The sequence below is a fragment of the Rhagoletis pomonella genome, unplaced genomic scaffold (assembly GCF_013731165.1).
Source record: "Rhagoletis pomonella isolate Grant_MI unplaced genomic scaffold, Rhpom_1.0 Rhpom_scaffold_02485, whole genome shotgun sequence".
Classification (NCBI taxonomy): Eukaryota; Metazoa; Arthropoda; class Insecta; order Diptera; family Tephritidae; genus Rhagoletis; species Rhagoletis pomonella.
In genome coordinates this window covers 16,095-27,964 of record NW_023461039.1, presented here as the reverse complement: position 1 = coordinate 27,964, position 11,870 = coordinate 16,095, and the positions used below count along the sequence as shown (strand labels likewise).

At 35.0% G+C, this 11,870-nt stretch overlaps 1 protein-coding gene across 1 annotated transcript; it reads left to right on the top strand.

The window, feature by feature from the left end:
• Positions 1–606: 606 nt before the first annotated feature.
• Positions 607–3,085, top strand: LOC118753454 (POU domain, class 4, transcription factor 2-like; the record flags this gene model as incomplete). Its single annotated transcript, XM_036488330.1, has 1 exon — positions 607–3,085. A coding segment is annotated over one exon (759 nt), but the record flags the coding sequence as incomplete, so codon positions are not given.
• Positions 3,086–11,870: the final 8,785 nt, after the last annotated feature.

Sequence of the window (11,870 nt, the reverse complement as noted above, 5' to 3'; positions counted from 1 at the left end):
AAAAAAAAAAAGCTTTCTAAATGAATTCACTTTTATTTCCAATCGAACGCCTTAAAAGAAACAACAAAAAACAACTACCAAACTAAATTTCGTATACTGATTTTTTTTTGTATGTATGTATGTATGTGTGGCATTTTGATAAAACAACTTATAACGGATTAGGTTAGATTCCTTTTTATGTGAAACTTAGTAAAAATATAAAATTTTTTAAGGAAAATTTATTCTTCTAAAGCCTATTATTTTTTTAAATCAAAAAGACGAAATGTATGCTCTTTTATCAAAATGCCACAGATATATCCACTTGGCGGTTGATTCTTTAGGCGAAAACACATACAAAAAATCAAACTATTTCTATAACTGCTTTGAACTAAAACAGATTTTTAATATTAAATCTCTTGAAAAAAATAGAAAACAAAATCATGCTACTTAATAACGAAACGTATTTTATATTTCCTTATTTCAATGAACTATCTATCACTCTCTCTCTCCCTCTCTCTCTCCCTCTCTCGTTCTCTCACTTCTTACTCGCGCGCACACCCACACACACACTTTTAATTTTCGTGCTTCTCAAAAATACCAAAACTCTTCCTACACCAAATTTTTTAAGCGTTTATTAATCTCTTCACTCGTCTTGTCTTTCCTCTTCTCTCCCTCTCTCTCTCTCCCACCTTAGGTGCACACTCAGCCATACGCTCGGCGGCCACGTCACCGACAAGTTCTACCTCATCACCACCCTCACCGCCCACCGCGCTCACAACGCCTTCGCCCTCTTCGCTGAGTTCGTTGGCATGCAATGGCGGCGGCAGCGCTGGCGCTGGTCTCTTCAACATGCACAACTCATCACCTCCACGCCCCGGCAGCGGCAGCGGTGGCGGTGGCGGCGGCGGCGGCGGCGGCAGCGTCATCACGTCCAACAACACCGGCAACTGTGGTAGCGGTGGCGGCGGCCCTCAATCGGTCACACCCTCCTTGACTTCCGCGCCACCACAAATGCAGCTGCGCATGCCCCCACCCACCAGCGGCGGCATCAACGAGCCACAGGAGTGCCCCTACTGCCGGCGCACCTTCTCATGCTACTACTCGCTGAAGCGGCACTTCCAGGACAAGCACGAGCAGTCCGACACGCTGTACGTTTGCGAGTTCTGTCACCGACGCTATCGCACCAAAAACTCGCTCACCACACACAAGAGCCTGCAGCACCGCGGCTCTAGTGGCATGCTGAAGCGCCTACTCAAGACGTCCGCCATCAAGAATGTGCTAGTGCCGCCACACCATCACCACCACCACCACCATCTGACGCATCCGCGCACCAGTCTCTTTGACTTCACCAGCGAGCTGGGACAGCCACCACCAGGCATCCAATAGGATTTCAGATGGAATGCGATTTTTTAGAGAGCCACCGCCAAGTAATTTGAGCGGCGGAGTATAAGCGCGCAGCATTTAAATGAAAAAAAAAATAAAAATTATGTAATATTTTCAAATTTAATTATGCTAATTAGATAATAGACGTGCATATCGCTTAACTTATATGTTAATGTAAATGTACGCGTATATACATACATACATTAGTAATGCTTTAGAATTCTGTATAAGTTTATAAGATTTTAGGTTTTTTTCGCTAACTGTAAACATACATATGTATGTGTAGCACATACATACACACACACACACACACACACACAACAAACTGAGCGGCTTAGAGCGCGGCCAGTATCAGCGCAGTTGACGCCCAAGTGCAATACAGTAACTAAGGTAAAAGTTAGCCCTTACCGGCTACGAAGTGAGCTTTTGAATTTAATATTTATGCGCTAAAAAAGCTGCTACAAATTTTGAATAGTTAGCGCAACAGTTGAGGCTGGCCTGGCAGCCGCTAACTTGAAAGTAAAGCGTGAGAACAGAAGTCTCCATTGTAAATAGACACACACACACACACGCGTATACACTTAGGAACACACATCCATACATACAATACAAATGCAGTTTAAGGCTTAATCTAAATAAGTTCTTAGCTACATTTAATGCTAGTATACTTACCATTACCGTTAGTTTTAATAATTTAATTGCTTATCGCCAAATGCAGAAGCAAAGCAAATCTAAAGCTGAATGCATCTACCACACTTAACCGTTAGTTTTTTGCAATATGCGCGCCACCAAGTGTGGCCGGAATTTGAGAAGAGAAACAGCTGAGTCAGCATAAGCTACTGGCTACAGCGGAAGTTGTGCAGTGGGCAACAGAAGCATGCGATGGCAATGGCGAAGGCGTAGGCGCGGGGGCGCGTGCGTTACACGTTTGGTATTATCAATTTGTACATATCATGGCGTATACGCAACATTCGATACCGCTGCGGTGTCGATTAATTAGCAAAATTTAGAATTTGAGTAGCAGAAATCCGAGAGCACACATAAATAAAAAAAATAAATAAAAATAGTACGCAACGCCCACCGCTGCGCTTGCCGTTGCGCGCGTGTCTTTATGAATTGCAATTTTTTGTTCGGGCAAACATAGATATTTAGTAGTCGGTTTCTTGTGTTTTTTCCATTAGGTTTTTCTTCCCTCTTTTTGCGTACATATGAATTGTTGTTTTGCTTTCGAGTGCGCTGAAAACTCTCTGAAAATCAAATGTATTCCAATCGAAATAAAAAATCAATTGAACTGAACACTTCCAAGTACAGTTGCAGTTAAGCTAGTTATTAGCAAAAAGAAAAAAAAAAATTAAAACCGAAAAAAATTCAAATTAAATAATTGAAAAATGCTTAGGTGAACACAAGAAACTTTAAGCGTGATTGTGCCGGTTAGGCATAACTTGGGCAACGCTGTGTGCCAAAGCGGTTTCAGCCGTTTGCATTTCTTAATTAATTACGATAGGATAAAAGCGAAAGCAGCAAGGAAAAGTAGTAGAACTAAAAAGTTGCATATTATATTGCAAATATACAAAAACATATACATATATACAAACATACATACATATATAAATTAAATTTGATTAAGTGTAAATCTAAATGAACTTTATCAGGGATTAATATCAGTAGCAAGTCCTTTTTTCTATACAATTACATTAACTATATAAAAAGTAAAACAAAAAAAGAAATTAAGAAAGATTTAATACAATTTTAGCAAACTAAAAGGTAAACAAAGAAACAAAAACTTTAAGTGGAATCGATGAAATTTATTAAAACCATGCATATATGTATACAATACACACACACACACACACACACACGCACACACACACAAATGTGCAAAACAATGCTAAATGTAGGCCAACCAGCTATTATACATATGAAAGACGCAAACATATTTATGCAAAATGCAAAACAACAAAAACAAACACAAACTCAGTGATTTTCACCAGTGAAGTACAAAATGACTTGAAATTTATACAAACAAATGAAAGTAAATGCAAAAATACAAAATAAAATATGTTGCAAATAAAACAAAAGGCATAACTGTATATTCGGAACTTTACAATTCTAATTGCATAAAAACATTTACAAGCAGGGAAAACAAAAAAAAAATTTAAGTAAAGCATGCAAGAGTCAGCAGAAATTCAAGAAATTAGTACGAAAAGCCTCAAAAACCTCAAAGTTGTTTTTGTACAGTTTTGTTGAATAAAACACAAACTTAAGCAAAAAAATCGCGCAGAAAATCAAATACGAAAGAAATTATTGCAAATAGCTGAAGTTTCATTTAAATAAAAAAAAAAATATTGAAATATTTTTCTAAATGTACATCAAACAGATTTTCGCTCAAAAGTAGAAAAAAAAACAAATTTTATTAACTATATAAGCATGTAAATATAATATTTAAAAAATACATAATTAAAAAATAATTGACACATTAATTATACGCCAAGTAAAGATTAAAAATTAAAAAAAACTAAAAGGCAAAAATCTATTAAAAGCGAAAGTCTAAGAAAAAACAACACTTAACTTTTACAAAATATTAGCATTTATTGCAAGAAAAAAGTAACAATTTGGAAGCCAACGGACGCCACGAGCGCCAATTCCAACTTGTTAATTTCGCACATATCCGCAACAAACAGTCTCAGGAATTAATATTTTTAAACAATGACAAAAACAAAGCAGGAAAAAAAGCACTACAAGAAGCTTTTTAGCTGACGAAAAACAGCTTAAGTTGCTAGCAACGCGCAAAAGGTCACACTAGCAGTTACATAACGAAATAGCAAAGCAAATTAAAGCTAAAAAAAAAACCCCGTAATGATAAGAAGTATTACAAAACATGCAAACGTGTGCCATGCATAATCTCAGAATGTCAAAAATATAAGCGAAAGGCACAGAAAAACACAAAAAAAAAACGCAAGACAAAATAGTTTGAATATATGGGCAGTATTCAAAGCTCAGGCGAGTGAGTGAAAGCTTGTGTGAAAGCTCATTTTGCTTTCACCACTTAAAGCGCGCTTAAGCGGTTCTCTAACCTTAATCCCGTAATACAGCAGCATTGTACAGTTACCAATTGACTTTTTTCCTAATTCGATTTATTCAAAATCACAGTTAAAAACCAAAATTTCTTTTTACGCACTCCCATTCGCCCAACTCCCGACTTGCCAAAGCAGTGCGACACAGCAGTCACACTGCAACTCGGTTTTTTTTTTTTTTTTTGAAACACAAATGCGTTTTAATTTGCGCCGTTCATTTCAAAAACCGCTATGTATGACGCACTGCTCTACAAATGCATTTCAAATACATTGCCCGACTATCGACTCAGTGCTAATGAATGTCTTTAAATTTACGAGTACATAAAATATTCACAAATGTGTATGTAGTAGTAATTTAGTTGTAGAGAACAGAGTTTCCTTAAAAAAAAATGTATATTTTAATTTTAATTGTTTTTAACTAATTTTAATTTTGTTTTGTTTTTGTCTATTGTACCCTTAATACTTAGTATATATACATATATTCGTGTTTTTTTTTCCCCTAAGTGTAATTCTCCAATCCGCGTATGTTTGTATGTAGAATTTCATGCGCTAGATATTTAGTTTATATTCATGTATTTTTTTTTTGGTATCAAAATTGGCAAATTTAAAAATACGACAAACTGTGATCTATTTTCTCTCAAATTTACATACAAAATTCTTGTTTGGCTGTTAACTAATTTTAAACGAAATTAAGGTTTAAAAAAAAACAAATTAAGCGACTGCTTTTTTTGTACAAAATTTACGTTTAGGCCTCATGTGCAAATGAATTATATACAAATTTACGTTTTTTTTATTGCTTTTTTGGTACGACTCAAATCATCTAAATTTCTACGCATACATTAAATGCAAATACTTACATACATACAATTCTAGGTTATATTTAGTTTGTATAGAATTTACACAAGTGTATGGTATTTATTTTGCTGCTTTAAAACATTATTATTATTACTACTATTATTAATTTAATTTTCTTTCGAAATAAACAAAGTGTGTTTTTTTTTAAGAAATGCGATGATCAAGAAAAAATTCAAAATTCATAACTCCTTTTTGGATTTGTTAATAAAGTGAAAATATAACAAAATTAAACCATAAAAAGTTGACTTTTATTTTTTACATTCGATTTCGCAAACCACAGCCCACTGTGCAATGACCTAAAAAATTTAACATAAGATGCAAGCATACGCGTAGGGGGCAGTAGCCGCTGAGTTGATTAAACTAGGCAACAATGAAAATATACTTTCCGAGTGACCTTAAACAGATCGTAGCTCCTTCGGTCACTAAGTTTGGTGAAAATTTTTCCTAAATCCTGGAATTCTCAACTTATTCATGAATACCTTCTTATTCATGGCTTCGAAACATTTCTGTATCAAAAAGAAAATAAAAAAATAATATGTCGATATGTACATTAGGGTAGATCACTCTCCAACAAAAAAATAGGTAATGTTTTTCCATCGGAAATATAAAAAAAAATTTAGATCTACGTGAACTGTAACTATTTGAAAATAGCTTTAAAAAATATTTTTTCAAAAAAATCAACTCAGGTGATAAAAAATATTAGCTTAAATCGTCTGCATAAAAATGTTTAAAAATTTTAGTATTTTATAATTACATTTTTGGATGTAAATATTTTCAAATCCGTCTAAATCACGTCAATCTTAATATTTTTCCGAAATATTTTCGAGTAAAATCGGAGCTTTTTTTTGGTGATGCGCTCTAATGTAAAAATTTCTGAAAATGTTCAATAAGATATTTTTTTCGAACAATACTGTAAGTAAATTAGCTTTATACAGACACGAATAATGCACTTGCGGCATAACACCGCCTACGAGCAGCAATGTTTATTTTATGAGAAGAAGGGGCGGCCGTTGAGAAAAAACTTTTTATGGTGATCGGGTGAGGAGTCGACGCTGGGCCCTATCTTGCGCACCTTTAAGCACTCACAAATGACGGCCGCTGGTCCAGACAGAAAATAATCAGTCCGAATTACGATATCTGGACATAACTGTACAGTGCTGTTGGGGAAATATGAATGGGAAACCGCACGTAGAAGAAAGAGGCATCAAGATGATTTTTAGATGTTCAGCACCTTTCAGGGTTTCAGAACTAAAAACCCAAAAGGAACTAAACCTCAGTAAATTTAAACTTAACTTTGAGATAAAAGTGTATCTGCTTAGCCAACTACGCCACCGAGAAATTTCCATTGCCAACCAGTCTTACCTCAGGCCTGCACTTTTAATGAAATGGAAATGATTCAACCAATCACAACAAAATGTAATGCATATCGAGATTTTCAAATTAATTCAAAATTTCAAATTGAAAAAGAAAAAAACGAAACGATGTACTCAAAAAAAAAACAAAAAAAGTGTTTAGATAATTGGAAGTTGTAATGTATGTATTGTAGTCAAAATTATAAAAAAAAAAAATCTTACTAAGAAAAAAATGTTCAGAAAATTTGGTCTTTTGCGCTAGTACTTTCTTGCGGAATTTATGAATATAACAGCAATTATATGCAAAATAAACAAGACGCAAATATGAAGACAAAACAAAATCTGTGATTTGATATAAATTATAAAAAAAAAAATTAATAAGAAGCAAAAATTTTAAATTTTAAATTGTGTATAGCGAAACTTGAAAAGAGCTAAATTAAAATATTGGAAAATTAAAATGTTTCCAAATCTTGTACTTTTTGGTCTATTTCGATTTTTTATGGATTTCAATAATTATATTGTAAAAAAATACGAAATTCGTGCTGTTAATGTTACGATTGCATTTACAGAATCTCATGGAAACCAGGTCTCATTGAAATTTCAGGCAATAAGTATAAAAAAATCGGTTTAAATATTTAATAAATATATTTCGAAAATATAATAAAATAAAAGCAGTGGAAACGAAAAGATAAAAATATACCTACATAGATAATAGATATACATATATAAAAACACATACATAGGAATGTATACATTGGCGGTCCAAAAATCCATGTGAAAAAGCAAAGTCGGAATTTTTATGCTCTCAGCCCCTTGGATTGTTCTATACCGAAAAAAATATACCCGTATATTTTTATTTTGAAGTCAAAAAATATTTAGAGGTCGCTCAAAGCGCCCAAAGTTTTCCATATATTTTATATGGGAAAAAAACAACTTTTCGTAAGAATGGTATAGAATTCTTAAAAGTCAATATTTTTCTATCGGAAAACTCTGCTTATCTGCAGAAGATTCCCAGTAATAATACCCAATTAGTTATCTAACCATATTTTCATCGCGACTATATTTTATAGGTCCGTCAAAAACCCACAAAACCCCCAAAAATGCAAAAGGGGGACCAATAAAACATAGTTAGTACTAAAAAGTGATTCAATAAATAATTGGGTATTATTACTGAAAGTCTCCTGAAGAGAACCAGAGTTTTCCGATCGAAAAATATTGATTTTCAAGAATTCTATACCATTTCTATGGAAAGTTGTTTTTCCCCATATAAAATGTATAGAAAACTTTGAGCGCTTTGAGTGACCACTAAATATTTTTCGATTTCAAAATAAAAAAATTGGGGTGTACTTCTTTTCGATATAGAACAATGCTAGAGGGTGAGAGCATTACAATTCCGACTTAACTGTTTTTGGACCACCCTGATGTATACATTGGTCTCAATCACTTCCTCATCAGCTTGGTGCAGCCAACAGAAAGCTGGTTGTCGGAGGCATGCAAAAAAATACAAATTGAGCGAATTTACAAAAACAATACTATACATATATGTAGTTACATACTATTTACAAATATACAAAGATATGTACAGGGTGATTCATTGAGACGTCAGTTTGGAAATAATACGTAAAACAAACAAAATTGTCGAAATGAAAGACAATGAAAATGCCCACCACAACTCGTCCTTAAATACAGGTTGCGCATTTCAAAATTTTCCAAGCATTTTTGGCACAATGCGGGCTGTATACCATTTAAAACGCGTATGATTTCGTTCTTCAGCTCTGGCATCTACTAGAGGTTATTGTCGTAGAAAAAAAAAATTTTGCACGTAGCTCGAAATAAGAAAGACCAATGGAGTCAAATCGCAAGATATCGGAGGCCATTTGACCTCGTTGTTTCATCGTTACTGGCATCGAAGAGCTGATGTCCGATGAATCCACCGGCATAAAAACCACGACAAACAGTTTTTCTTTGTGGGTGCATAGTTTTCTCTTGAAGGGTATGTGGATTTTCATAAAATGTTTAGATCACCTTTAAGATTCCTTTACATGGGTCGATTTCTGTCGACTCGAAAATCGACCTGTGTAAAAGCAGCTTTTTGCGTGTTATTCAACTGAGTATCGCCCCATAACTAAGTTTGCCAAAGCCTGTAGTACCAACTGTGTTACAAAAAAGTTAAAAGAAAAACATTAAGATATCACATATAATTGCTCTCAAAGAAATGCATCATCCTTGAATCATCCTATATATATATTAAAGGATTTTAATTTTTCCAGTGAATACACCCTGATTTTAAAAGTTTACTCAAGCCACCCATAAAACCAAATATTGTTCTTACTTCCATACATACATTGTATAAACAATACATAGTACATGCCTAGATATGTACGATCTACACTCTTTTCTGCCGCCGATCAGAATCCATAAGATATCAACAAACTGTATGAATTTTAAATGAATATATCAAATTAAATTCGTGTATACTAATTAATAAGAATAAAAAAAATAATAATAACAAAAGAGTTGATATATATTTTTCTAAAAAAAAAGAAGACAAAAGGGATATTTCTTTTCTTCGTGAAGCTGATGTAGGTACATATGTAAGCGTAGGATCGTCGGGGTCATATAGAAATATTGAGTGTTTTCAAATTCCTAGCCCAGTTCAAATAGGAAGTAATAAGCATTTGAAGGTAAATATTCGCCGCCATAGGCCGAAATTTCGGAGAAACCACTCACTCATATTTGGCGCTCTTTGAACGAGTTGAATGGCCATGCAAAGGATGGGTTGGTATCGTGTTTGCCACTTCGGACTTAAGCGCGGAAGAACCTATTGTGGTGGCTGTACTAGCCTGACCTTTGTTGAGCCAGGGTCCAAGGCTTCCGCTGGCTCTGTGATCGTGATTCGATGCATCATGTCGCGGTGTGTATCGTTCAAGGCTTTAGTCTATTGCGCCTTCGAGAAACGAAGCCCTACGTACGACTTAGCGTAGTACTTCCAGCCTAGGAAAAGCCTTCTCACATAACTAGGTGGCAGTTGTTACGAAGTAAAGCGTTATTGAGACGGTTTACGTTGAGTTTTAGCCTGGCCTCCATCATCCATATTATGAAAGATGTGCCAGCGATTTTAGCTGCAGAAATTTGTAGTTCCCTAGTTGAATCTACCGCTATCAAGGCAATCACTAATTTCATGGCAAAAACTGTCGTAAGTTCCTAAAGCAATCCCAGATAACGACGAAGCAAATTTGACCAAGTAAAGATGAAACAGCGTCTGGGATGGAAGACTCCGTTAATCCATCGACGGCTGGCACAGCAGAGATAATTGATCATCCACGGCTTCATCGGATTTGAAAGGAACGAGTCAAGGGTGTCCTGGTAAAGTGTCGCTTTACTTTCGAAAGACCAAACGCGTGAGGAAACACAAGATCGGCGTTTGTTCAGACCATCGCTTATCTGTGCGGTGGTTGCGTTCAGCGCTGCTTTCGTGCTAAGCATCGTTCGGAATCCATGTGCAATTGATGTACACTATGGCTGCATTTCTTTATTCATTCTGAACGTTTGGAATAAACTTTTTTGTTTACTTATTCTTTAGAACGTTCCTGATGATATGTTAACGTATATTTCAATCGCATTCTGTTTATTCTGGCTGTGAAATGGGATTATCCGGAATGAATAAAGAAACGCAGCCTATATGTTTCAATTGAACAGCTAATTGGCAAATTATAGTTTAAACCAGCCAGATCGATCGTTTAGTCTAAGTTTAAGCCACAGCCGTGCACTGAAAAACTGGCCCTAAGTTTTATTCTTCAAAACTGTAAGATTTCATTTAAATTTTTTCTTAAATATATATACATTCTTATTTGGTTTTAATTTAAACAAGTTTTATCCAAATCGATTAGTTTTTTTCGATTTAGTTTAAAAAGAATGCTGATATGTCAGACGTCTTGTCCCTTTCCTGTTCCTTCTTCTTGCTCATTCAGCATTCACCGTAAGTAGGCTTCAGAGTAGGGTTTCCGAGCATAATAGGCCCATCAAACTGAGTACTTGTACGTCGATAACAGAAAATTAAGCGAAGGAAGTAGCGTACGTGCCATAGAGGTACGCCGCAATGAAGGTGTTGCGTCTGCAAACAAAAATCAGCTGTTCCTTATGGCCGCGTACTTGGGGTTTACACAGGTAAATTTTGCAGATACAATAGCAAAACATTCACACTTTGTTTACCAATATATTCACACTTTTCTTGATGTCTTCGTCACTGTCTCTGGCTTTTAGAAGACAGTTTATTGTCTGGATGCCTACTTTACTCAAACAATGTGACAATTAATGCATATTCTCATTTGTCTTGTGGTGTGTAAACGCAAGGCTATACAACTGTCAGCAGTGACGGACTCATGTGCGTCAAAATTTTAGTAATGGCCAATGTTCGTTGGGTCCGTCGACGCAAGGGTTGCCAATCTTGCGCTTTCTATGCAAACACACACAGGCTACTCAACTGTCAGTTTCATCCTTGAGCGGAACGTACGCAAAGTATTCATGCTGTCGGGGCCAGAGAACGTATATTATACTATATACGTTATTATATATATATTATATTATATTATATACGTATATTATATTATATACGTTCTCTGACGGGGCTATAAGGTAAAAGTGAAGGTGGACAACATGTTCGCCAGCAAAGGCGTCACGCCGCACAATGGGATTACAGGGGCCAAAATTAGTAAGAACGGATTATTAAATTACGAAAAGGCAATTATGGAGATTCATAGAACAATATAAAACTGCATAAATGCTGTCATAGGATGAGCTTAATGCAGATACAATGTAATAAATAAATAAGCCGGAAAACATTTTGATTTTGTCGCAAGTAATTTAGATTAATTTTTACACCAGTGCGGATATTGAATAAGCTAATCTGATTGATGATCAGTTTTTTCATATACCCGTGGCCAAGCATTACTTTAAATTTTTATATATATTTGCTGAAATTCATAATAGAGATTCACTTGAAATTTACATGATTTTGTGAGTATGAAATTTTTCAATTGCCTAATTTAAAAAGGGATATTTAAAAAGGCGAGAGAAATTATTCTAGGGATAAGTCATCATTAAGTATGCGTATCATATTTGAAATAGTTCCAGCTACGTTCAATTTTGATATAAGCTTGTATTGTTCGTTTTATAGACACCAAAGAACGTAAATCTATAAGAAGATACAACACGTTATAATTGTAGC